Genomic DNA, 26,473 nt, shown 5'->3' on the forward strand with positions numbered 1-26,473 from the left:
TACAAAGAACTTCAGTCATAACAATGCTTAAGCGGAATTTACGAAAGAATATTATTTTGAAAGCTGCTAAAAACAATACAATATACTCGAAAAGAACTATCGAAATTTTTAAATTTTAACCTACCTCTAATGATGTACATATTTCCACAGAAATACCTATTGAGATAGGAGATCATTAAAAAAAAGGATTCTTATTACAAAATCCAATTTGTTGCTTTTTTTTTTTGTTTGTTAGATATGTCTCAAAATGGACATGAATATAGATTTGTACATGGCTACATTGAATTACAATAATGAACCCAAGATTGTTAGAGGATCAGAAAATGGAATGGAATCACTAATAGCATACGATATAAGTTAATAAGCTAGTGGTACGTAGAGTTCTTGGGTCTGTGCTACTTGGAGCTGGAGGTGGCCTGCTCTGGCTCCTTCTCATCTTTACTATCCACTTTTTCCTGAGGCTGGGCTTCGTGGTTGTGCTGCTGGTTCTTGATGACCAGCTCTCCAGTCGTCGAGCAGGTGATGATGCGAGCAGCGCAACGCAGATAACGATTTCGGGAACAGAGCCAATAGGTTTTGGATCCCCGTGAGTTGTTCCGGTAGTACTCGAATCCGCCCATCAGCAGTTTGGGTTTACCTTTGGTGCCCTTGACAATCATGATTCGTCTCTTACGTATAATATCTGCAAGAAATAAAAAGTGTTAACCTAATCAGTTGGGATTTTAACAAGAGAAACGTTCTAGACTATGGATATACATTCCATTCCATCCGCGACTAATTACATTCTTTACCTGTTTTTATCGCGAACGTTTTACACATATGTACACATTTATCATCTATAACTCTTTTTTTTTATCTGTTTATGGTTATCCTTAATTATGTTAATAATTATTATATGCTTTAACATATCAAGAATTTTGCAAACTATTCTTATAGTGAAACACTTTCATCCAACGATTATACAGTATATAAGAAGAAATGTAAACAAGACGGAACTAAACGAATAATGTTCCATTTTATTTTCTCTTTTATGGAAAGTGGAAAGACATTGTTATGGTTCGTGTCACAGATGCGAATGCTTCGAAAATTTGATACGGTACACCTCCTGGCCGCTTTTTAGCTTATGTGTTGTGGCCCGCACCTTGCAGTTGGCACTCCGGTAACGGGCACAGCGCCAGTTGACGCTGTTCTTCAGCTTGCGATCCATAACGAACTCGTGCCTGTCGATGATCAGTTTCAACTTCTTCTTTCGGGTCCTGGTGAACGAAGCCAAATGTAAAAATTCTGAAATGGAGAATACATTGGATTAGTGGTAGGGTCTGTATGGGATCGGTGGACAATCTGGGTGTGTGTTCAAATGAGGATCTTATATTAAGGGCTGTTTACAATTAGTGTTTATTAGGTGTGAAATCAAGCTGAGATCAAAGCATACAGAAGGAGTTTAAGATTACAAATTAAAAATATTTCAGCCTGCGTCCGTTGGCCGTGGGGGCATGGCTATGATTGCTCGAATGGATAATATGTCCGCGAAGCGTGTGGATCCGACCATGGCACTTAATATGGGTCGTGTACTGAGTGCATCGCCAGTAGATCTTTTCGTTGACGGTCTTCTCCCGGACATAGGAGTAGTCTTCGAACAGCAGCAGGGTACGTCCCTTCTGGCTCAGGCTGTAGGTAAGCTCTGAAATTAATAAAAGTTCGAAGAACTTTGTAAGTATAAAATAGTAGATAAATTAAATGGTGATTCATGGGCTAGAACTAAATAGATTTCAGATGAATTTTTCATTTTTTGTTGGCCTTAAAACAGAATTTAGTTTCGATTTATTCTTAATAATTGATGGCTTTTCTGCTTTTCTCAAATTTACACATAATTCTACGCTCCCTCTCTCTCTATCTCTTTAGATGGACTCATGCGTAAGTTCCTGGAGTTGCTGGACCTCCTCCTCGTGAAGATCGAAGCCGACGGCGTTCCCGATCTCACAGTCCAACTTGGCGGTCATCTGACGGGGCTCCCTTAGCGTCTGCACCTTGCTGGAGCTGTACTTGTTGCGCTTCAGCTCGGCGTGCATATGCTCTGCCTTGGCGATGATGAATTTCGGTGGCGACTCCTTCAGCATTGTGATGCGTGCGGGACATTTGAGCTTCTTGGTGGCCATTGAGCTGCAGCGCCATAATATTTTCTTCTTGTTCTCGCTCATAATCAGGAAGCGTATGCCGTTGGCCATGATGGCGGGTCGTCCGCGCAGGGATTGGGTGAAGAAGACAAGTACATCCTCCGGATTGGGCACCTCATCGTTGGCCAGCACAACTGCAAAAAGGAAACGGAATGCAAAAATGCAGATTAGTGTCAGTGGAAAGTGTCATTTGGGGGCAAACACACAAAAGTAAGTGGACAAGTTGGACGCTCCTCGTTTGCACTCGGTTTAAGTTTCTCAAGATTTTATTTACAGCTCAAAGAAGGCCAATGTGATTATAAGACCATAGAGTTAGCACTTAAATTACATATGGAACAACTCCATATCCATTGCCTCGGGCAGACTTCTCACGCTGGCAACCACGGGCATTGTCGTCCCCTGCTTCGACTTGCGATTCGGCCTGATGTGACGGTGCTCGTGTATCTGGCGGAAGTCCCGGGTGTTCGTCTTGCTCATGCAGATGAGCACGGGACAGCGTGTGGGTCGGTAATACCAGTGACAGCGCCAGTACAGATTCGTCCGGTTGGTGTTGTTGCGGAAGAACTTCATTCCGTCCAGCCAGAGCAGCTGCCCGCCGCGCTTCGATACAGAGAACTGGATGTTGGGATGGCTGCCCCTGTAGTCGCCTCGGCCATGGATCGAAACTGAAAGCAACCGAGAAAGCAATGATACATGTTAGTACGGATTTTGTCAAGCTCTGTAGACAGCATCTTCTGTGGGAAAAAAGAGATTACATACATTCGTTATTAAAAGACGACTTGACATTGGTTTCCTTTAATACACAGAATTGCACACGCTTATCAACTAAGTAGCTAAGTATCTATATCCCATTTAGAAGTCAAAGCAGGGCTTCGGCTTGAAATTGCGGAGTGGCGGCGGTGGCCGAGAAGAGGTCGCCCGTGGCGGTGATAAATCAGGTTCGGTCTCCGAATCGGGCTTCTCATCGGGCTCGCGAACAGGTTCTTGGTCAGGATCCCTATCGGGATCCAGGTCAAGTTCCCTGTCGGTCTCCGGATCAAGCTCCCGTTCGGTCCTGCCCTCAAGGTCCTGCCCATCCGGTTCTCTGCCCGCCGATGCACCGGGCAGCGGCTTAATCTCAATATCGTTGCTCTCCATGTGCTGGTGCTGGTGACAGAGTCGCAAGATCAGCGTGGACTCGTCGTGTATTGCTATGGCGGGACAGCGTTCTTTGTAGTAGTTGCGGCACTTCCAGTACTGCAAATTACCCCGCTTCTTGTTACGGAAAAAACGGAAGCCGTTGATGACCAGCAGCTTGCCGCCATTCTTCTTGGAGTCCGCAAAGTCAATGTGAAAGGCTGTGGATGAGAGAGAAGAGCCCGAATTAGTAGAATATCAAGCTATGCACAGCAACAGCAAGACTTAGCCTAATCTTAGACTAATTCCACATCGAGTTAGGATTCAACACACATTGATTTATTTATAAATAGCTGCTAGTCCATCCGCCAGACAACATTTGTGCTTTGGACAATCAATTACTTAGGGCTAGGCTTAGGTAGATCTCTTTTCCCTCTTGATCAGCTTGGGGGAGATTCTCGAACACTCTTCCAACAGGGACATCTGCTCCGTGAGGCTCTTTTGGGGAAATTTGCGACTGTGATCGTGGTCAAAGCTGCACTTGATGACACGGGATTGGCCATTCTTGTCCAGTTCGGTCACAACTCTGGATCGACACACAGTCACATCCTGAGGGGTAGACAGGCAATAACATATACGATCAGTTTAAATTCCGTATTCCAAGAGCAAATACGCACCTTTTTGGAGCAGATCCAGTAGGTGCGCGTGGCAGAGCTGCGATTCTTGACGAACTTCTCCTCGTGATGCAGCAGCACAGTCCTGCCCCGTTGTCCTTTTCCAAAAACCGCCAGCTCTGCAAAAATTTTCAAGAACGGAATTAGTAAACGATATGGAATGGTTCTTTCAATGTATGATGGTTTACATATATGCAAATGTGAGGAGGAAAATCGAATCGTAAGGCTAGCTTTCAATAAGTTTATTTGATCATTTTAAAAAAATTGGGAAGTTCTACTTATGATTATGTGCACCCCAAAGGGCCACACAATAGGGCTTGGTCCTGTGTGTTATCATGTTCGCCATGCATTGACTAGTGCAACAGGCCCAGTAGATGTTGTCTTGATAGCTGGCATAATACATGTACTGCTTTCCGTTGTAGATCAGGATATCACCATCACAAGTGCGCTCGAATCTAACGAGATCCCAGTCGTCCAGCGTGCGAGCACATTTCCGCTTTTCGGACAGTCTATAGCGCATGGTCAGTGGACCCGAACCCAAAGTCGTGGGCAAGAAACCCTCATCGCCAAAGAGGCTCAGAATAGCCGAATTGAGTTCCAAAAAATCTGCAAGAAAAATAAGAAACAAAAAAAGAGAAAGGAAAATATTAAAAAACTTATTTCTAATACATAATTTAGTAAAATTAAAACGACAATGGCACATTATTACAAAAAAGAAGCATGCATATATTTAAGGTTGATTAACAAAAATTTATGATTAAATAAAGAGCCTTCACAAGAGCCTTCAAGCAGAAATCATAAATTTCAGCTAAGCAAAAAAATAAAAAGTTAAATTAAAATTATAAATGAGGTTATTTAAAGGGGGGAACTTACCTGTCTGCCAATATACCAGTCCAGGATACACGATTGTTTACTCTATTTGACTGGCAAACGGGTACAGATTTAAATATTTATTGGAAATATGCTATTATTAGTCTAGTTATTATTTAGGATATTGCTGTGCTTACTGGTTACTGGTGATTGTGCACACCACTGACGTCGTAGCGGGACTGCCCGCTGGGCAGCACATGCGTTATGATCCGTGAGCGGCATTGCTTGCGCCACTTGCTGCACTTCCAGTAGACCTTGTCCTTGTAAGAGGCATTGCGCAGATAGCGATGTTCGCCGCAATGAAGGACACAGTTGCCGGCGGGCGTCCTGATGTACTGCACATCGCTCTTGGCAAGCCGCACGCGCTTTACAATATGCTGCTGTGGATATCGCCGCGACAAGGTCATCATCTCAAAGGGCTCTGAAAGGCAGAGGAAAAGGTCACAGATTAGTGGTATATCGAATGGTGAATGGATGCTTTATCATCTGGTTATCCGCTTCTGCAATGATATAACAGCCTAAGTACACAGATATTAATTTTATTTTTAACATTATAAAGTATTCCCTAGTTTCGTTTTATGGCTAAAGTCTGAGCTTCGTTTCGCTTCGACTCATTGCAGCTGTTGCAAATCCTCGATGCTTAGATTGAGGGAACGCAGCTCCAGCGTGAGATCCTCGTTGTGCGTTTCCGTTTTGATGTAGCCGGGCATCGGTTTGCCCGCCCTGCAGCGGACTGCCTTGACCAGCGGACTGGTCAGGGAGAGACGCTTCTTTCGCTCCATATTCTGGCAGGTGTGATGGCACGACTCCAGCACAATCTTGTGCACGCCATCGACCACGTTGGTCACAACGCGAGCATTGCACTTTGTGCTGCCCTGCATCGAAAACAGAGAGACAGAGAGAAATGTTAGGGTGCCTACGATATTGTCAGGTCTAATTCTAGATTACTGGTTGATAATATAGCGCTGTAGAGTATTGTTTATAATCCTATGGGTTGGATGGACTCACCTTCTTGGAGCAGATCCAATACGTTTTCAGGTTACTGCGACGATTGCGCACATAGTTGTGGCCGTTAAATGCCAGCAGCTTGCAGCCGCGCTGTCCCTGGATGAAGGTGAGCAGGCTGTGCTTGATGATGCCCTTCATATCGTCCATGTCCGGGAAGTCTGTAACGATGACAAACGAGTGTTTAGTGTGGGGCTCGATGGAAGAGAGGCAGGCGTATACGCGTAAGCATAAAATACGATTTGGTTTCTGGGGGCAACTCTTTGTATTATCTATTTAATATTAAATATATGCGTGCTGAACTATAGTTAGGACTACATCTAGTAGGGCGGATGGTTGTGCTCATCGCACTTGATGGTAACATCGTGATCCTGCACGGTCACCACGCGCGCCTTGCACTTGTGGGCGCCAGCTCGGGCACAGGACCAATAGGTCTTCGTACCCGTCGACTTGTTCCTTGTGAAGGTAAAGTCGCCAATCTTCAGCTTTCGGCTGCCGCGAAAGCCCGTGATGTACGAATAGTATGAGACGGTATCTGCGAATGGCAAGTAAACAGAAAATGGTTAGTACAATGATCCTCGGGCGCCTGCAAAAACAAAGATCTTATGCAACAGAAACTGAAACTAGTTACAACTTGGCTAACTTGAGTTTTATTAAGGCTGAAGTGTACATTAGGCTTAAGACTAGTCCGCTAAGTGGCTGCCGAGGGTGTGGCGAGTGGATCTGTTTTTGGGTCGGACTGATCCTTGCCCCGATCAGCCCGGGCAGCCGCCTCGGCCTTCTGGCGCTTCAGGGATCCATATTTGCGCGCCTTGGTGATGACCTCGTGGTTGTGCTCGCTGTTCAGTATCGTAAGGGTGTCCGATTTGGTTTTGAGCCGCGCCCGACACCGCAGCACGGCAAACTGAAAGTGCAAATAGACAATAGTTCGGGTTGTGGCAACACTAGGCTGTGGCTGAGGCTGTGGGGAAAACTCACCTGGGAGCAGCGCCAATAGGTGACATCGTCGCGGCAAATGTGGCGATTGAATGTGTGCTGTTTGAGCATGATCTGCCTGGTGCCGTACTTGCTGACGATGAAGAAGGGCGTGTTGGTGCTGACACCGGAACCGGCCTCCGCCGTGCCATTGCCCAGCTCCATGGTCGTCTCGCCCACATCGACGCTGATGTGATAGTCGAACTTTGCTGCAATGGTAAGACGGGAGGGGGTGCGCGGGTTAGTTGTCTGGCTGCTGGCTTTTGTCGGGGTCGGATTCGGTTCGCAGCCGCCCCTCTCCTCTCCAATGAGAAATAAAACACTCCTGGGCTTGATTTGTCAATTGTTTGGTTTACATTTGGGCAATAGATTGATTACTGTCTAACAATGGGTTGCTGTTAAGTCTAAGGCTAGGGCTAGGGCTAGGTCTATGGTGGAACTAGGGCTTGGGCTATATTATACATACAGATCCTTCCAGCACTAGCCACAACAGTGTGCGGCATGACCGTTGTGCTTGGTGAGGCGCGGCTTGCGGCTGAGCTCCACCAGGACATAGTGGGCCTTGCAGTTAGGCGTCAGGCAGTGGTAGTAGGAGCGGTACTGCATGGCGCGAGTTTTCTTGTACAAGCGACCGCTAATCGTCAGGAACTCGCCCGAGGCCGTTCGCTTGAACTTGACTGCGTCCTGAACGGATGGCGGTGTCGATGCTCCTGCTACTAGGAAATTGTGGGAGATTCAAAGGGAGAGGGTGAAGGATGAGATGATAGGATGATGAGATGGTAGAATGATGAGATGGGAGCTTAAGCTAAGACAACTACAACACAGCTAGTAAGCTACAAATATCGATTTTTGTTCTGTTTTTTGTTTAATCTTTAATATTCCGTTCAAAAGATGCCCTTAGTAATGAGCTTGGCGGGCACATTGTTGCCAGTGAAGCGGGGCATATGGTTATGGTCATTCTTGCCCAGCTTGATGCCACCCCCCGTCTTGGTTATGGCACGGGCCGCGCACTTGTTCTCGTTCAGCCGCTTCCCATTGCCGTCGGAGCATATCCAATTGACACTGGCCCTGAAGCTTGCCTCCTTCTTGTACATGTACCCGTTGTGGACGAGATTGTAGCCCTGCTTCTGGTTCCGCATGAAGAAGTACGGCGGCTTCTCAAGCCAGGCGCCCTTCTGAAGCACCGCCTCGAACTGGCCCAACGGGACTGCAATGGAATAAGGGAACGGTGATGGGCAACATACATTGAGTGGGTGCTTAGTGCTACAGATTGTCGGGCACCGAATCAGAAACTTAACCAAGAGAAAAACACACACACAGAGCTTTGGGGGGATCAAATGGTTTATTTTGCTAAATCTACTAACATTTGTTATAATAAATAAAACACTAGATGTACATATACATATGTAGGTATCGCGCGAGTGGCAAAAGGAGACTCACCTGCGCATCTGGTGTCCCGCCATAATTCGGGCATGGCAAGGCATGCGGGACACTCGGTAAAATGTGTGGACCAGGACATGGCATCCTTAACTTCCATTTTCAGCCCATTTTTGTAACTTTTTCTTGAGCCTTGCTACCTTGTTGCCACAAAAAAAAAACAGCAACGGTGCTCGCACACGAACATACACACACGCTTGCGCCGCATCAGGCACATACACACGCAGTAGCTTTCACAGGACAATTAAACACATATTTTCCACTCTCTACGTTGCCTTTGCACTGGCAAACATTAACACATACACTTTTCCACATTTTTGTGACGTTTGGCAAGCGATTTACATTCTAACAAATATTTTTTAATAAAATAAAACTAAAATTGAAAAATATTGGCAAATGCAACCCTGTCGATGTTCGTTTCTATCGGATTCCCACTAAAGCCCCCTGTATTTAAATAGTTCAACTACTTGAGTTAAATGGCGGAAAATATTACTGATTGTAAATTCTTCTTGAGGATTCATGCCATCTCTACTATAAACTTAAAAAAAACAACGATATTTCTCAGCTGAACTGCGCTAAAATGATTAAATTTTCATTATTTTCAGTGGAAAATTGAAATACCCCCTTGGCTTGTAATAGGTTAATCGTTCTCCGTCAGGATTGGAAACCATATTCCTCATATTCTTTGTTCCGTTGAATATTACCAGCTATATAGAACATTTAGCCATGCCCACATAATTTTATACGATTGATGAATCAATTTTCTACAAGATTGGATAGTTTTTAATCCTTGCTTTTATTGTATTTATTGTAAAAACAGGGTTAAACGAAAAAGTCTAACCAAAAAAGAGTCGCAATGTTGCAGGTATTTGAAGCTTTATCCCATAGATAAATGCATTTTCTACAAGATTGTTTCTTTATGTATTCTAATTACCTTTATGTATTTTATTTTGACCAAAAAACGGTTTTCAAGTAAATGTTGCCGCAACTTTTGTGTATGTATGGAATGAGACTCATTGTTGCTAAAGCGAACTGCGGCGAACGGCGGCGAAAAATTTTTAAAAACAACTTCAACAAGATGGCGTGCTCCTAACAGAACAGAATGTGGAGCTGCCCTTAACAGAACGAAATGTGCACACAGAAGCACTGTTAATAACATACACCAGCGATGTTATTAATTGTTTTGGAGTCGGGATTTCTTTGGTGCTCGTTTTTGTGATTCGAAATAAGCAGAAAGTGTCCACTTTATGTTTGTGTTGATAGTGTTGTTCATTTAAATTGATTTTCCTAAACAAAAACAAGATCGATTCAACTGTGATAGTGTTGGGTAAGTATCGGGACCCTTATCAGCACTAAACTCTTCTACCATTGTAGACCAAAATTTTCCACAAAAAAAGTCAAAATAATTTTAGAGCAGTTCAGGTAAAATATTGCATTGTTTTTTTTTTAGTTCAGTCAGTAAAATGTTCGGCCATTTACCTGAAGTCGTTAAAAAGCGGGGGTTTAAGTGGGTTAAGTTCGATTTTTCATCGGTATACAGTTTGGTATATTTCTGAGCGTCAGACTGTACATTTTATCGCCGAAGTCCGCAAGTTGTAGAAGTGCCATTTATAGCCATATTTTTCACACTGGCCACAAGCCACGCTTACATGTGGCTTGTAGTTAATATGTAACATATGTGTAGTTAGTGTGTAGTTACCATGTAATTAAAAGAATTTAGTGGAAATTGTTAATAGATTGCAATACAGATGAAATCTTAAATTTAAACAGTATTGTAGGAAATTGATCGGATAAAAATGTGAGTTCTGAGCTGACCGAATATCAAAATTGAAGAATATGTTAAATAGAACTTGAAATTAAATTTGTGTCACACTGATTACCAGGGTGACCGCTTACGGTATTTTTAATACTTTTCGGTATTTTTTGAGGTCAAAATTGAACCGACAGTATATTTACGGTATATCGGTAAATAATGGTATATTTTACCGATTTCATCAATCTATTAAATTTAATTTTCAACGTTATATAGAAATCCGATAAAAGCAAGTATTTAGAATAAGCCAGTGGTGTAGAAAATTGATTCACTAATCGGATTAAATCATGTGGGCATGGCTAAATGTTCTAGATAGCTAGTAATATTCAACCGAATATCAAAAGGGAGGAACATGATGCTACTTGAACACAAATAATTCGTCACTATATTTGTGGTATATTTTGAAATTTGTGACGTATTTCGGTATATTTCTGAGGGTCTTTCTGAGGGTCAGTCACACTGCGTACAACAAGCTAATTTTACAATAATTTTAATTTATTTTTATTTTTTAATTGAATAAATGAGCGGGGCGCAGCAGAAACTTGATCACTTTTGTTTTATTTTGTTTTGCTTTAAGTCTACACCGTCGTGGACAGCTTTTCTAACCTGTTGCTTCGTTTTCTTTCCGCAGCAGGAGCCACATCAACATCCACATCGGGGTCCATTTTGGCTGCGATTCCTCCACGCAAACGCGGACGACCAAAGACAAAAGTCGCCGAAGATGCAGCTCCCAAGCTGCAGCTGATTGACAAGCTAAAAGCAGCCACATTGAATGAAGCCGCCAGTGAGCAGGCCGTGTACCAATCAACCACCAAGGGTGAGTGGGCAGAAGGTCAACTTCAGCTTCAGCTTCTGCTTCACTGCACCTGTTGCATTACTAATGCCCCAATTATTTTTCCTCTCCCTCGAACAGGTGGGGTGAAGCTAATTTTTAAAGGGCACCTTTTCAAGTTCTCCTTCCGGAAGGCGGACTATTCCGTTTTCCAATGCCTGTACCGGGAGCACGGCGAGGAGTGCAAAGTGCGTGTTGTGTGCGACCAGAAGCGTGTCTATCCGTACGATGGCGAGCACGCCCACTTCATGCAGGCCAGCGACAAGAGCTGCCTGCCCTCGCAGTTCATGCCGGGCGAAGGCGGTGCCATTGCATCCTCTGACAAGGACAAGGGAGGAAAAGTAGAGCTCCTGGTAAAGAAACCCAAGCTCAAGGAAGAAGAGGAAGAGCAGGAAGAGTTTGAGATCCACGAAATCGATGACCTTGAAATTGATGAACCGCCACAGATAGAAAAATCGGCCATCAAGGGCGTGTCAGACGAGAAGGATGAGCCGACCGCTGCTTCTACGGACACTGCAGAGGATAACAGCTCCAGCTTGATTGTGACCCTGGTGCCGTCTGAGGAGGATGTTGATCCTAACGACTTCCGCGAGAAGATCAAGCGCCGCCTCCAGCGTGCTCTGCAGAACAAGAAGAAGTAACTGGATTGGGAATGTCTGTTTAGACACAGAATCCGCAGTGCCTCGGACCAATTTTAACTACATTTCTTTGCTATTCACTTTGCTACAATTTCTAGGTTTTCCACCACATACAAATATATAAACTACAACTTAATCTAATTTAGATTTTCGTAATAAAATTGATGTCAATAGACTCGCGTGTATATATGTTTAACCACCATTCTATTCCACATTCATTCATGCAAGCAAGACTCTAATCCAAATTCGATTCTCTATTTTTCAGTTACACAACATGTCCGAAACTGCGGCCCGCAGATGTTTCTGATCAGCCGCAAGGGCGGCACTCTGCTGGCCATCAACAACTTCCTCTATCGCTCCAATCTCAAGTTCTTTGGCAAGAACAACAACATTCTCTACTGGGAGTGCGTACAAAATCGTTCAGTTAAATGCCGCAGCCGCTTGAAGACCGTGGGCGATGATCTCTTTGTAACGAACGGTTCGTGGTGCTACTTTCAAGAACGATTACGATTCTCATTGCTCTCTACTTTCACACAGATATCCACAATCATATGGGCGAAAATATGCGCATTGAGGCTGCCATGGTTTCTGGAATGCTGATCCACAAAAAACTTAGTTCCCTCACCTACGCTGACCGAACGCAGGGCTCGTGGAAGATTGAAGACGAAGCCCCACCCGACCAGTAACCATGTCCATGTCCGTTTTAGACATTCCCTTATCGTCCGACATCAACTAGAATTAAGTTATTGTCTCTATGTTTCTTCTGATTTAGACTGAGTGTCCTATTTAGGAGGATAAGTAAGTACCTTTTGCATGTGGTTGGAACCAACAGCGTTTTTTTTTTCCTCCCCTCCCAAGCAGTCTCGTCCTGGGTGTTGAGTATTTATTCCAGTATATGGCAGTGGTCGTCACAACCTGACGGAAAATAGCTATTGTATTCGTGTCACTGTTATAGGGAAAATACCACGTAAAATTTTTATTTTTTTTAAATTATCTTGAATCAGACGATCATATAATTAATGTATTTATTGATAGCATGCTAACACGTCGCTGCTGTACAACATATGATCTGTGGAAAATTAAGATTGGTTTTTCAATCGAATGGTAGCAAAATTAAAGCCAATTGTAGCTAGTAACTTGCCAAATTTTGTGCATGCGAACGAACAGGATATGATTTTACTTTTTTTGTAACTTAGGTACACATCATTTAAATATATTTTACCTCTCGGATGTTTCAATTATTATTAGCTGAGGGTATACATACGGTTTTACAACTATTTGAGAGTATTTAGCTTTGGATATCACTCGAGTAGGATTTCAATTGGTTTGTATTATTTTTAAATATCTTTAAGCCCCATATTGCCGTGTTTGATTCGGACATTCTTGTGGTTATGCGAGGAACAGCAGATACGATATTTGATCTCGTTTCCCACCATAAAGGTGGATGCTCGAGCCCGGCATCCCTTGTGGTGGTAGCGGCAGCGCCACGATCCGATCATATTGTTAACGTCGCGTATGCGGTGTATGATGAACCTTTCGTTGGCTATAATTAACTTTGGCCGCTTACTGGGAGATAATGTGAATTCGGCGGAGCCATCGAAGTCCTTGGGCTTCCTGCTGTACCGGCGTGTGGTCGAAACTAAAAGAAACAGAAACAGTTTTTGAAGGTTAGCACGTTGTTGAGGTAATTTGGTGATGGGTCGAATATAATTGAGTTTAGACAGCGACGACTAAAAGATCTTTCTATGCATTTTTATTTTGTGTATTGGAAAATCCTTAGAGCTATTAAAACTTATAGAGAAGGTTGCACTAAGCGTAGGTACTCTACTACATCGACATCAGTTCGGAAACATACGTATTTAAACCACAGACAGGGGTGCCCCAAATCCCCATCCATATGGGTGCTAGTAGTCCTTGTTGATATAGACAGCGCCGTGGTTTTGGTGCTGCTGCATCAGGGCAATCATTTGCGGCGGCTGCATGGTTAGCGACATTGGCATGGGCATCGTCGGAATAGGCACAGACATGGACAGATGTGTTGGCGCGGCTGGAAAGATTGTGGGCACCTGGGGCACCACGGGCTGCTGCTGCTGCTGTTGCTCCAGCTCCAACGGTGGAGAGGTCGGGTTCACTGGCGCGCATTTGCTGCCACTGACGCTGACATTGACCTTGGCCTGACAATACTGCTGACAGAGCGGCAGGAGATCCTTGTGCCGCCGCTTAATGTGGCTGAGAAAGTTGCCCGTAGACTTGGTGGTGCCGGAGATGAGGCCGTAGCAGGCGGTGCAGGTGGCCTGGATGGCGCCTGCCGTTTTCTGGCTCGGCTGTATGTTCCTATAGAACTTACCGTCCAGGATCTTAGGAAGGCTGAATGGCCTGCGGAATGACTCGTCGTCGCCCAGTAAGGTGAGGGCCAATTCGGCAACGGAACCTACTGTGGACATGTTCGTTGTGGGCGTCGGTGTTGTTATGGTTGGCGGCTCCAGCTTAATCTCAATATCTGAAAGTAGAATCATAAGAATATCACGTTAGTGAAGAGACACAGACATTTGGCAGGCACTAGTCTATATGCAAAACGAACTGGCACACACGATACGATAGTTATTTAAATATGTTTTAATTTATTTAAGTAGAGCTAGGACGTAAAATGTAAGTTTGGCTACTGCTCAGCGATGGACGACTACTGCAACTCGGGAAAATCATCCAGCAAGTCGGCCGCAAGGTCCAGCGAATTCACTTCCGGGCCATGAGTGTGTGGCGATCCAGCTATGCGGAGGGTAACATCCTGCACCTTGGACGTGACCAAAGTGGCGCGACAGCTGTGCTTCACATATCGCGAGCAACGCCAGAAGACATTCTTCAAGCTCTGTCGATTCACCACGTATCTATAGCCCTCGTACACCAGCATGACTCGGCCGCGCTGCGTGGTCGTATATTGGATGCTTGCGCTGGAGCTCTTGTCCTCTAAAAGAGCCTTCAAGGACTGCAGCACACCTGAAAGAAGCAACAGAGTTTCGATTGTGTTAGTTTGGATTGCTTGCCAGAGGAGAAACACAACATGAGGTGGAGTTATGGGCTACTTCATAAGATGATCGAGCAATTAGGTTACTGATTTTTATTAGCCAGTTTTATAAACGCAACAAACAATTTGGCAAATGTGCTCTATACTAATCCTTAGCATTGAATACGATCGCCTTCAGGGTCGACAGCTTGTGCTCTATATATTTCTGGACGATGGATGGTGTCAGCTCTTCGCCGCGTATGGCAAATACCTGGCACACATGGTCTGCAAAACAAAAGAAATGTTTTTATTCTTGAGTCTGGTGCAACGCCGGCTATGTACTTGTGATAGCATGCAGCAAGTCCTCGTCTGGCAAATCCTTGCCCTGGGCAATCTTCATCAACATCTCTTTACCAATCACCATATCCGTGACACGCGAGGCATAAATCGCAGGCATGGGTATGTACGCCTTGGCCAGAGCCGCCTTCGACACTAAGACAGGACAACCATCATACAGGGGAATTGCGTCGCCGGGCCTCTTGGTAGACTTCTCGACTGCTGATGTATTTACGTCTTCCGGCAACGGCTTAGCTTCCTTCGTCACCTTTTTGGGCAAACTTTTCGGCACGGACACCGACGCCACATCATCTGCAAGAGCACGCAAAAAGTAAAACCATCATTCACCATCAGAATATGTATGAACCATAAACGTAAACAAAATAAAACACAGTTCAAGATGTTCGAGGCTTTATTGGGTCAAGTAATCATGGGAGATCGTACATTTTTAGTGTACATCTGGCTGGGAAAGACCAGGAATCGTATTTATCGTCTATGATTTACTAAATTAGTCACTGCATTTAGCCGAATAAGCCACAAATATAAGCACGCACGAGACATAGAAATTAAATGGACTCCTGCAGGGCTGCATCGTAGGGCAGCAAAACCATCGAAGGCACTGTCGATATATCGTTTCAGCGAAATGGTATGATTTTTAAGGCTAGAAAATCAATAAGGCGCACTTAAATGGGGTGTGAAAAGGGAGAAGTGAAATGCATTATAGGAAACAATCTGCTCTAATACTGGAAGCGCAAAATATTTGTTTTTTTTATTTTGTGCCAATTTAAAATCTCTATGGTGTAATCATCGATGGAACGACCATCTATCGATGGTTTTGCAGCCCTGGCACAAATGTGAAAAAAACTGCAACTATACGATGTAAAAATTGTTATTAATGTTTAATGCAAGTGTATTATTTTATAGTGGATCAAAAATGGGAAAAGTGAATGACCTCAGGGAACTGTACAGCGTTGTGTGATTGGACCTTGGCCAGCCTGGATCTGCATCCTAGCTAGAAAGACGGGTGTACAAAGTGATTTGTGTGTTTAAAATTTTTGCAAGCGACGCCTCCAAAATTTCAACAAATGTGTACAAATAATAAATGAGATCAAAACAGAAGCTACCATGTAACACTCTTTCAATAAAGTGTTATTGCAACATACATATGAAAACGAGCTAGAATATTATTTGGCGGATTCAACTTGGGCTGAGGGTTGAGCGGATATGTCTAATCAATATCCCTACCACATCATTTTGTCTTGCAGGGATCGAAGATGAATTCAAAGTGCAGTTGCCGTTGCTGCCCCTGCTCAAGCGGAAGTCAGGCTCTGGCTCAGTGAAGCAAAGCTTCGACCACCTGGACGTCTGCTTCACGCGTAGCAATCGGGGTAACAACCTGCTCACCATAGACGGCAAACCCTTCACGCTTAACCGTCGCATCAAGGATGCCTGCTACTGGGAGTGTGTCAAGCTGCGTTGCAAATACATCAAGTGTACAGCGCGTGTGGTAACCAAATCAAATCAGATCTCGGCTCTGCGCGGCCATCACAATCATCCCTAAGTCAAGTCCTTCCTGTGCCATACTCCTCATTTTAGTGAAATAAAACGTTTTTTCTGTTAAACCAAAATGCCATTGTAGCTTCTGTAAAGTCTCGACCTGCAATTGGAGGCTTGAAACCGTTAATAATGCCTCGAACTCCTTGCAGATGGCGATGGCGTCTACCAGCTGGTGACCAATCGGCGCGGTGGCCAGAACCTCATATACAATGGTCACATGTACTCAGTGGAGCGAAAGTACCATGCCAGCATCAATTGGGTGTGTACCAAAAACAGCAATCTCTTGATCCGTTGCCCCGCGCGCTGCGTGACCATTACCAACGACAACAGCATCAAGCTAAGTCACAGATCCCACAACCACGCCGCCAATCTGTTCAAGGTTCACAAACCACGGCAGTTCACTCGCCAGCGCCGACGGCACAGGCGGAGTGTCCCCTAGTCTTAATTCTTAATCTAAGTCTCGCTTATTAAGCTGTAATTTATGTATAATCTAAATCCTTCTCTGACACATCACTAACCCAGACCGTCTCTAACTCTACTTGCATGCAGCCGCTCCGCGCCGTCGCCTGCCGCAGTACTGCAGCCGCTGGGCCGCCGGCCGTTTTACACTCATCGATGGGTTCCGCTTTGTGATTGGCTCCCAGGCCCAGCAACGCTGCTATCTGAAGTGTTCAAACTTCCGCAGTAAGTGTCGAGCCCGGGCCATACTGAATAAGGCGAATGGAAAGGTTCAGCTTCGCCACGGAGCACACAATCACACACGGGGCCAGCAGCAGCAGGCCATGGCGCGGCGTAATTCGAAGGATTGAGCAAGTACCAATCTGACTCTTACCAAATAAACAAGGCAAATGTTCCAATATAAACTATTTGATCGCTTTTCACTCATTTCTAACTCGAAGATTAACACATATCGTCACATAAAACACTTCATTTCATTCGTTGAAGGGTATACTAACTCGAGGACTCTTTTCTTTTGCAGAAGGACACGGACAGGTGCTGGCCGAGTATGTTCGGTCGAGGCGCGGCACCGGCCTGGTCTACTACGAGGGCAACACCTACACGCCCAACGAGAAGCTGCGCGAGGGCCAAAAGAGCCGTGATTGGAAATGCTCCATGTACCACAAGGCCAAGTGTCGGGCCCGTCTCGTCACGCGTCACACACGAATTGGAGATCTCATACACGTGACCAGCAGATTGCACACGCATCCCAGGATGTACGACCACCTGCACAAATCAGAAGACAAAGACTCACGCAATCTCTTCCCAAAGCTTAGTCCGCACAAGAAAGAGTCCAAGTAGCCGCCACATCGTCTCGTTTAAGACACAACACAGACCTGCGCCTACAACTAAAATAAATCATTATAACATAATTGTACGCACTGTTTTGGCTTTTTATTTTGCATGCCATTCCATAGATTATATGTTAATTAATTATATTAATTTATTAATTTACTCTTTTGCAGAATTCGTAGCCATTGGCAAACATTTGCCAGTGCAGTATGTATTGGACGAAGCCGGCAAGACAATGAAAATGAGTCCGGTGTCCATTAGGTTCATCGAAGGACAACGAAAGTCGGTGCAGCTGGTGTGTGGAAACTATGCTTATGCCAAGAACAACAAACACGGCGGCACCACCTACTGGAACTGTCGCAGCCGACGCCACGGGCAGGAGTCGTGCAAGGCTCGCCTCTCTACCAGACACCACTCGAACGGCCGGTTCATAGTACATCTCACCCAACCGAAGCACAATCATCCGCCCAGCAAGCGCATTAATCGAATACTCAGCCAGAGTCTCTAAGAATCTCTAGTAGACAGTAAGCCTAGATCGTAAGCAGCAAATATAAATGAGGCCCGCTTGAGGGCAAACAGCATTAAACCGACTGTCTATCCTGTATCTATATTCTGTAGATTTAGTCAAGTCTGTATGTGAAATGAAACTAACCAAAAGTATTGGCATTCTACTTGTCCGTCCACAGAAAACAGCATAGCCATCTACTCGGCCACATCGCGCGGACGCATGCAGCTCATATATGGCGGCCAGCCCTTCATCTTTGAGAAAACTCTGAAGCTGTCGTCGGGCGAGGAGAAACGATACTGGCGCTGCAACCAATGGTGGAACCAGAAGTGTCGCTCACGTGTGTTCACAGTCAATGATATCGTCTGTCCGCTGAATCGTTTCCATACGCACGAGGAGATTGTGCGCCGCAAGAAAAGAGTTCGTCGCGTGCCGGTCGACACCGAGGCAGTGTCCAAGTCAACCGTCACCCGCCAGCAACAGGAGGCGGCACAACAGCAACAGCAACACCAGCAGCAGCAACAGCAACAGCAGCAACACCATCAAGATATGCAAGAGCAGCTGGCCAGCGATGCGATGTTGACCACAGCATTGGAGGATGAATCGCCGGCGACCATTGATGTGAACGAGCTGGGGATGCACCTAAAGTACGAGGAAATAGTGGCCGATGTTACAGGCATGGTGGGATCCAATCGCGTGGTCAGCCGCGGGAAGTGAGATGCAATTTCGCACCGAATCGTATATACAGACAAGTAGATTTAACTTGATTTTAGGGCAAGGACACTCTAAGATAGCACCTACACTATATACAATATATGGCTTAAAATTCAGATTCTAGCATACATACTACATATACCTACCTATAATTATACTATCTTCTAATAAACTATAAAAGCCTTTCACAGTAAAGAGTGCAGCAGTATCCCTTAAAGCCATATTCCAGCAAAGTCCTACCACTACCAGACAACACTTTACTAACCTGCCCGGGACATCTGTTCTTATCTCTTTTTTGCAGAAGACGCGCACAAGTTCTACTTTACCAAGGGTCAGCGGGAGTCCGTCAAGCTGAACTACGCCGGCCATAGCTTTGTGAAGTTCATGCAGAATAGCCGCGGCACAAAGTGGATATGCGCCACCCGCTCCACGACCAAGTGCCGCGCCCGCGTACGCACCAACGAAAATAACTCCTTGGAGATTTTACATGCGCCGCACAATCACGAAATGCCACCAAAGCTGGAGAAAAGCCGCCACCGCCAGAAGATCAAAGCGAGGAAAGTAGAATAGGATTAAACCTAGCGAATCAGAAGACTAGACTCTAGTTTAAGTACGCAATAATGGTTATCGTCATTTTAAGGATCTGTAAAGTTTAAGTGGCCTATTGCCATATACATAGATAGTTTTTACACTTAATTTCTGATAATCTCAGTAGTACATGGATACAGATATGAGCGTATTTTCTTATCAAGAAAAACTTATTCTTCGGGAGAGGTTCGCGTAGGTTAAGTAGGCTAAGGCTTAGAAAAATAGGGGACTGATTCTTCTCAGGAGTTCACAGTTGTGACAAGCCGACCCGCCATCCGTTTATCCCCCTGTAGCACCCGATGGCTGCCGTCCGAGGTTCGACGGTTTGATTATTGTGTTCTCTCTTCTCTTGACCATGCTTTATTAAATGCCAATTAAGTTAAGTTTCCATTATGCCATATCTGAATGCAACTCGTCAAAACATGCGTCACACATCCAATTGGCCCCTGGGCAAGCATCGCAGTAGGTTCTGACCCTTAAGAGTCCCTGTTTACCCTTCTTCAGGCAATTGACGCACTTGCCCTTCATCCGTGGCACTCCCACCAATACAAAGTTATGGTTGTTGGCCGATGTGCTCAAGATATTGGCCTTGTTTTTCAGGTCTATCAGCTTTTGCATTTGCGGCAGCACTTTGGGGCTGTTCTCCTTTGGTGTCATCGTACGAATTGTTGGGAATGTTAGAACTTTTGTGCCTTTCTGGACTACTTCAAGCCTAGGGCGGGGCAGCGACTTCTTAGTGGGCAAACGCGATGCTGCAATGGAAAAATGTTAAAGAGTGAGTTAAGAAAATTGTAAAAACAAACAATTTAGCATAGAATATGCGAATAAAATGAGAAGCTGTCTTCGAAGCTTTTTTTTACATTAATGTTTATTTAAATCAATTATCCTAAAGGCTTTGAGAAGTTAAAAGAACTCTGTTCTCTAAGGAATTAGACTACTATTGAAAACTCTTGGCACAAACGTCTTAACATGGCTTGGCGGCTCATGGTTATGTGAACCATGCTGAAGCACTATAGCCTTTTGCTTGGTGGTCAATCGTGCGGAGCATTGCAGCTTCCTATACATTGAACACCGCCAAAAAGCCAGAAACTTAACTGAATTCTTGGCGTTGCAGCTGTAGGTGTACCCTTCGTGGACTAGCTGCCCTCGATAGGTGTAGATGAGCACTGCAAAAAGAAGAAATCAATACCATTAGTGAGTTGTATAGCGGGTCACACTTGCATACGGCTTGGACTGCAAGATATGGGCGGCTGTTCAGTCACATTAATTTTTATCTTTATTTTACTTAATTACTTAGTAACTATATTGCACTGCTGAGACCAGGTGGACTGCTGCTAGACTACCCAACTTAATCGTGAATGAGCATCAGAGAGGCGTGCATCAGCTCATGGTCCGTCAGCTCCAACGTTCCCGCATCGCCGACCAATTGCTGCTGCCCCATTAGCGCCTGTTGCTGCTGCTGGTGTATCGGGAGCTGCGTTATGCTCTGCGAGCGGGCTAGCTTCCGAGCCGAGGTGGCTACCGCAAGACGATTCCGTTGCACAATCTTGTCGATCTTCTCCGTGTGCGGCATGTGGTTGTGCAGGCCACCAGTTATGTTCTTCAGCTTGCCATTTTCAAGGACACAGCGAGAGCGACAGCGCTGATCGTGTTTCTTCTTTGAGTAGTTGTGGCAGCGCCAGTACTCCTTGTTGCTCTTTCGGCTGTGGCAGTTGTACATGAAGCCATTCAGGACCAGGCAGGGCGTCGACCAAGGACTCTCGATGAAGACCAGCTCCGCGCCATCTGTGGATGAAGACGTGAAGACTGCAGTTAGTGTCGGTAGCGAAGCAATGGGGGGATTAATAGTAAGGTGCGTGACTTAGGACAGAAGTGACCAGACTAGCCCTTTGTTGTGGATTCAATTTATTAGATGGTTAGATACGAACGCGAATACAAGTGATCTTAAACTATGTCGAGAATAATACCAGAGCTTAGGTGGTACGTTAGCTTCTAAAGTCCCTTAGTCTTGAGCAGCTGCCGGTGCTGCAGAGGCTTGACCATCTCCACTACTTCCTCAGTGATATGCTGCTGCTCCTCCTCGTCCACTGCTTCGGCCACAGCCTCGGCCAGTGCCTGCATTTCGATTTGCGTCGCCTCGGAGGCAGGCAGAAATAGCTTGCACTCCTTGCCATCTTTGGCTGTCATGATGCTGATGTTGCTGCTGTTCAGGTATTGGGATATCTTTGGGTTCGATGTACATATCTCAATGTACTCTTCCAGCTCCTCCTCAACTTTGTACAGTTGCCGCTGCCCGATGCGCACCGCATGCGACTCGTGGTTGTGCAGGCGTCGTGCATCGACGAATTCGCCATTCTTTGTGATGACCACCGCCTTGCAGCGGTGCTTGAGTACGTCTGCACAGCGCCAGGTGGTCTGGCCATTGGCCTGAGTAAGTTTCTTGTTATAGATGTAGTCCCTGTACACTAGCTGGGCGTTCTTCTTCTGGCTGCGTATAAACTTGATAATTCCGTCTGCGATTTGAGCGTGCCATGGCAATAACAAGAAGATGACAAGAGGTAAAGAAAAGAGTAAGTAGACGCAATATAGAGTTAGCTAAACATAACTCGGATTACTAATAAAGAGACGGCTTAGGCGGTACGTTAGACACGGCGAAATAAAACAACTATTGTTTAGACTTTGGCTGAAAGCAATTTATTCGCAGATAAAGAACCGCATGACCCACGAAGAGCTCGCATACTTACGGAGGAGTGTATCTCCACATTTATCCACTTACAGTAGCATATTAACAACTATATTTACACCGGGATCAAAGCACAAGTTCACCAAAGAAAATTATCAGAAACGCTACTGGAAACGGCTGGTAGTTCGGAAAAACTGAGTAATTGCTTGATGTCAAGGAACTGGACCAGGTAAAAACCAACGAGAAACTAAAAGCCATACGCAGTCCACCACTGTGTTAAGCATGACTATTTATTAAAACACATCCGTTTTTATTGCTCATTACACTTATTGCACAGCGTCGCGTCTGCTTCTTCTTTTTCATTCTTTTTTTTTTACATTTAATTGTTATGTATTTCTATAGAGGTGGCAAATGCGTGAATTTGTATCGAATTATATACGATATATCGTGTTGATAGGCGGCGTCGCTTGAAATTAACCCATTTGGGGTATATTTTTGTTGTTGTGAAAAACAGTAAAAAGTTGTTTAAAAGAGCATTTTGGTATTTAAATACTCATCCCATACCTCAGGTATTCGTGCAAGCACACTAAAATTTGAAATTTTTAAATTTTAAATACACTAGTGCCGAGTTTTTTTTTACAAAGGATATATGTACATAGGGGGACTGGTGCTGGCAAAAAGTTTAGTTGTGGTTGCAGTTGCTCGATTTTCCGAATATTTTAGACCTGTTCTGCCTTGGCTGAGGGAAAAGGAGCAAATATAGATCCGTACACCAAATTCTTTAAGCATCAACCATATTAATAGTTTGAGTTAACTCAACAATCGATAGGTAACAGCGCAAATATCCTAATGTAATCTAAAAACATCGCTGTCTGCAATGTAAACCCAAAACATCGATGTTTTCCCCAGCTCTAGCACACATACAGATGTTCACACACCAGTCGTTTGATAAAAGATAAAGATCCAATCTATTCAAGATACAGATCGAATTCTGATGTCAACATAACGAACTTTTGCGTTGTCAACTAATGCTTAGATACGAAGGAAGACAGCTCTACAATAAGGTGTACCGTACGGGGAGCAGGATGAGCACCCACGACTGGATCGTCTTGTGCTCCTTAATAGCCTGAAATTCGCCGTCTGTTTCAATGGCAAAAAAGTCGACGAATACGATTCTGTTCGACACCGCCGACTGTGATTCTACCGCAACTACACGAATAGTTTATTGGGCATCATACGAAAACAACACTCTTAGGGATGATCTGTCTGTTATCAAAGTGGATCGCTACCCTTCCGTCTTTGTTCATACTATTTGCATGCCGTAGGAAACGTCCAATGAGTTTTATTACAGCAAACGTGGAAATGGGCAAGAGTATACACAGTCGCCGCACATCAGCGAAACCCTGGTTTTGTGTGCTTTCATACCCGAAAATCACCGAGCGTCATTCAAGGAACGAAACTGCAGCCTGGATCGGCTTTGATAGGCGTTCGTGTGGTGAAAGGTGTGCCAACACATTACTGCCTTATCTGTAATTTAGTGGGCGGATTCGATCTGTCCTTATCAGCGCCATACCTGCTTATGTTTACAGCTCCATGTACGAATTTAATTTGGGGCAAGCACTACAACGCTTTTGGCCGTGCACTATACAATTCCTGATAAGCCACAACCCCTTCCCCCAATAAATTATCTGAAATTTTAAAGTAAAATATAGATATTCAAATAGTAATATTACCATAAAACTGTAGAGCCAAACTCCGCTTGAGCTGTGGTCCAGTGGGCAGCATTCCAGGGGTTTGAGATCGTCTTGACGCCGCATTTAAATTCAACACTCTACTCACCTTTTCACTAATTTTTGTAACGAATCGCGGGATCTGGCGCGTTAGCGACTGCCGATCGGCCCATGTTCTTTTGCGGAGTTTAATAGAACACAGGCATGCTTAAATACTGGCTTGTTAGGCAACGCTTAAATAAGAATCGGTCACAGATTTAAACGTGCCTATCAAACCTCAAGAAGACATGTCCCTTGCTTGCGAGCTGCTAACAGAGTAATTGTTGGGAAAATATAGACAGCTCATCGGCTGACTAAGGTTGAAGTCTGATTAGTTGTCAGATAGAACTCTTAGTTGCAATTCGCAGGCAAGTGCCACATCCACTTCCACTAATATTACTTAGATCTAATGGCGCTGGGCCGGTCAAAGTAAAAATTCAACCAACCTTGAGCCTCAGTGTTGCCTGGATCCGCGCTGGTGTCGACAAACGATGAGTCGCTGTATGTCTGCGTCTTGACCACGGCCTTTGATGTTGTCGCCGTAGCACTGCTGCCGCTAGTATTGGCTGTTGCTTGCGGGCCGGTATCTTCATTTTCCGTAAAATAGCTGTCATCGTAGCGCAAGTCACCGTATGTGTCGTCCTCTACATATGTCGCATCGCCATCACCTGCAGCATCGCCATGGTCCTCGGAATATTCAGGTTCAGCCTTTGTGGGCAATTCCATTGGGAGATCAATGTATTCAGCTTCTTCTTGCTGCTGCTGTTGTTGTTGTTGGGCTTGCTGGCGGAGCTGCTGCGGGTGGGGCTTGCTTTCGGCAGCGGACACGGTCTGCACGGTGATTTGCTGTGGCACCAGTTGCGCTGTAGACGTGGTCGCCGTCTCTGCTCCAGAGTCCAGGCGTTCAATGAAGTTGGCGGAGGCGGTGGTGGCTGTCGCCTTGGAGCGCTTCACGACCCCAGTCAGGACACTGCGCTGGGCAGCACGCTTGTTTGTCGACACCAGCGTCGCGGTCGTTGTCGTTCCGGTCTGCATCTGCTGCGTCTGGATATGCTGCTGTGCTTGTTGTTGTACAATGGCTTGCGGTGCGGATGTTTGGATGACAATTTGGGTCGTTCCCTTGTTGTCATCGCCCAGGCCGTCATCGACGGTCTCGATCTTGTAGCGGGCAGAGGCACGCGGCTGTTGGCGCTGAACGCGCTGGGCCGGTACGGGTTGTGGCGGTTGCTGTTGTACAATAGGTGCTGGTGCTGGTGCTGGTGGGGGGCTCGGCTCCTGCGGTGGTGGCGGAGCGGGATCATTCTGTAATTTTAGTGTTTTATTTGTTTATGAATATTTATGCTTCTGCGCGCTTTCAATTCGCTGCCAAAAAAACAACAACCACCCACGCTTAACGCTTGGCTGTTGCCAGGCACGGCAGAGCGAGACAACAGCAACGCACACCAGGAGCATACAGCTGCCATCTCTCTCTCACGCGCACGCCTTGGGGCATTCTGTTCTGCGCGTTCGAGATATTTCTGGGTACAGTCAAGCCAACTCTTATACAGGCGTCGGCGGCCCTGTGTATGTATTGCGCGCGAAGGCACTGCGCTTGGTAGTTGTTGTTTTCTGGTACATGTACTCAATTTTGTATACTCACATCGGTCAGCCCCTTGATTTGCAGCGACTCTGCTGTGCTAATGAACGCTGGCAGGGCATCCTGTTTCACGTTCACCTCACCGCAGTACATAAACTGGATAAGGTCCTTCAAAGCCGAATGGCTAACGTTGTTCAAATACACTACAAAAGTGTAAAACGAACATTAATAACTTTTCCTTATGCGTCTGCGTGTGCTTGCTACTTACCGAAGGCATGGGTGTTTAGCGGCATATTAGTGAACATCTTGCGGAACAGGGGCGAGCACACCGACAAGACCAGGCGGTGGGCCTTAACAATTTGCCCCTCGGCCACCAATGAGACGTCCACGAGATCGCCACGGATTAGAGACTCGTGAAACCCCGCAGACAGATTCGTGTTGAAGTTGTTCCAACACAAACTGAATTGCTCGTCGTCCGCCATCTTGGACGTTGAAAAAATCAATACTTTTTTGTATATGCGTCCGCTGCAATGGAGAAAAAAAATGCATTAATGTTTTTTCCACATTTCTTCGTTTCTCAGTCCGATTTCAGTTAATATTTTTGTTTACAACCGCCAGCGAATACCAAAAAAGAACCGAAAATATGCAATACACCCGAAAAAACAGGGAAATTTTCAAGCGTGTGTGTATGTGTGCGAAAAAAAATGGCATCGCATCGCTGGTAGCATTTTGTGTTTGTGCTTCTCAAGCCGTTTACATTCTAACAAACACTTGCTGCTAACTTGGCCACTCACCTATTGGGTCAAAATTTTTAATAAAATAAAACTACAGAGTTAAAATTAATCTTTTTCCGAGCAAAATTCGACGGTAATTTCACGTTGTTTACCCGGGCGCAAAAATATTCTGTGTGACCGCGGACT

The 26,473-nt window shown here is 45.2% G+C and overlaps 5 protein-coding genes across 35 annotated transcripts; 4 read left to right on the forward strand and 1 right to left on the reverse strand.

Moving 5' to 3' along the window:
- Positions 1–27: 27 nt before the first annotated feature.
- LOC108154478 (modifier of mdg4-like) lies at positions 28–26,473 on the reverse strand. Of its 26 annotated transcripts, none has more exons than XM_033388492.1 (6): positions 25,822–26,078; positions 25,617–25,756; positions 24,424–25,279; positions 4,243–4,570; positions 3,968–4,083; positions 3,749–3,899 (listed from the first exon to the last, which is right to left on the reverse strand). In XM_033388492.1, the coding sequence occupies exons 1-6, from the start codon at positions 26,033–26,035 to the stop codon at positions 3,820–3,822; spliced, it is 1,734 nt and encodes a 577-aa protein (XP_033244383.1). In that variant the 5' UTR covers positions 26,036–26,078; the 3' UTR covers positions 3,749–3,819. The 26 variants fall into 26 exon arrangements, 25 of the variants coding, with proteins under 25 accessions (XP_017140260.1, XP_017140267.1, XP_017140266.1 ...); XR_001774972.2 differs by lacking the exons at positions 3,749–3,899; positions 3,968–4,083 and adding exons at positions 4,838–4,887; positions 4,972–5,255 and having other exon boundaries at positions 4,506–4,570; XM_017284773.1 differs by lacking the exons at positions 3,749–3,899; positions 3,968–4,083; positions 4,243–4,570 and adding exons at positions 5,226–5,255; positions 5,843–6,000; positions 6,282–6,374.
- LOC108154482 lies at positions 11,534–12,776 on the forward strand. Its single transcript, XM_017284783.2, has 2 exons — positions 11,534–12,012; positions 12,072–12,776. The coding sequence occupies exons 1-2, from the start codon at positions 11,832–11,834 to the stop codon at positions 12,218–12,220; spliced, it is 330 nt and encodes a 109-aa protein (XP_017140272.1). The 5' UTR covers positions 11,534–11,831; the 3' UTR covers positions 12,221–12,776.
- LOC108154481 lies at positions 15,405–17,803 on the forward strand. Of its 6 annotated transcripts, XM_033388494.1 has the most exons (4): positions 15,684–15,750; positions 16,578–16,687; positions 17,408–17,642; positions 17,703–17,798. In XM_033388494.1, exons 1-4 carry the CDS (start codon positions 15,701–15,703, stop codon positions 17,725–17,727), a joined length of 420 nt encoding a protein of 139 aa, XP_033244385.1. In that variant the 5' UTR covers positions 15,684–15,700; the 3' UTR covers positions 17,728–17,798. The 6 variants fall into 6 exon arrangements, 4 of the variants coding, with proteins under 4 accessions (XP_017140271.1, XP_033244385.1, XP_017140269.1 ...); XM_017284782.2 differs by lacking the exons at positions 17,408–17,642; positions 17,703–17,798 and adding an exon at positions 16,978–17,241 and having other exon boundaries at positions 15,611–15,750; XM_017284780.2 differs by having other exon boundaries at positions 15,686–15,750; positions 17,408–17,803.
- Positions 17,896–18,304, forward strand: LOC108154483. Its single transcript, XM_017284785.2, has one exon. It carries the CDS (start codon positions 17,954–17,956, stop codon positions 18,224–18,226), a length of 273 nt encoding a protein of 90 aa, XP_017140274.1. The 5' UTR covers positions 17,896–17,953; the 3' UTR covers positions 18,227–18,304.
- Positions 18,392–19,684, forward strand: LOC108153840 (GATA-type transcription factor SRE1; the record flags this gene model as incomplete). Its single annotated transcript, XM_017283939.2, has 1 exon — positions 18,392–19,684. A coding segment is annotated over one exon (549 nt), but the record flags the coding sequence as incomplete, so codon positions are not given.

The sequence above is a fragment of the Drosophila miranda genome, chromosome 2 (genome assembly GCF_003369915.1).
Source record: "Drosophila miranda strain MSH22 chromosome 2, D.miranda_PacBio2.1, whole genome shotgun sequence".
Lineage (NCBI taxonomy): Eukaryota > Metazoa > Arthropoda > Insecta > Diptera > Drosophilidae > Drosophila > Drosophila miranda.

Bases quoted from the DNA above. Each gene is read 5' to 3' on its own strand.
- LOC108154482 (XM_017284783.2), top strand. From the start codon at position 11,832: ATGTTTCTGATCAGCCGCAAGGGCGGCACTCTGCTGGCCATCAACAAC. The intron at 12,013-12,071 runs GTTCGTGGTGCT...ACTTTCACACAG, and splicing joins TGATCTCTTTGTAACGAACG to ATATCCACAATCATATGGGC.
- LOC108154481 (XM_017284780.2), top strand. From the start codon at position 15,701: ATGGTTTTGCAGCCCTGGCACAAATGTGAAAAAAACTGCAACTATACG. The intron at 15,751-16,577 runs GTAAAAATTGTT...AACTCCTTGCAG, and splicing joins AAAAACTGCAACTATACGAT to ATGGCGATGGCGTCTACCAG. The intron at 16,688-17,407 runs GTGTGTACCAAA...TTTCTTTTGCAG, and splicing joins ACCATGCCAGCATCAATTGG to AAGGACACGGACAGGTGCTG.
- LOC108154483 (XM_017284785.2), top strand. From the start codon at position 17,954: ATGAAAATGAGTCCGGTGTCCATTAGGTTCATCGAAGGACAACGAAAG.
- LOC108154478 (XM_017284756.2), bottom strand. From the start codon at position 26,035: ATGGCGGACGACGAGCAATTCAGTTTGTGTTGGAACAACTTCAACACG. The intron at 25,757-25,821 runs GTAAGTAGCAAG...ACACTTTTGTAG, and splicing joins GCTAAACACCCATGCCTTCG to TGTATTTGAACAACGTTAGC. The intron at 25,280-25,616 runs GTGAGTATACAA...CTAAAATTACAG, and splicing joins AAATCAAGGGGCTGACCGAT to AATGATCCCGCTCCGCCACC.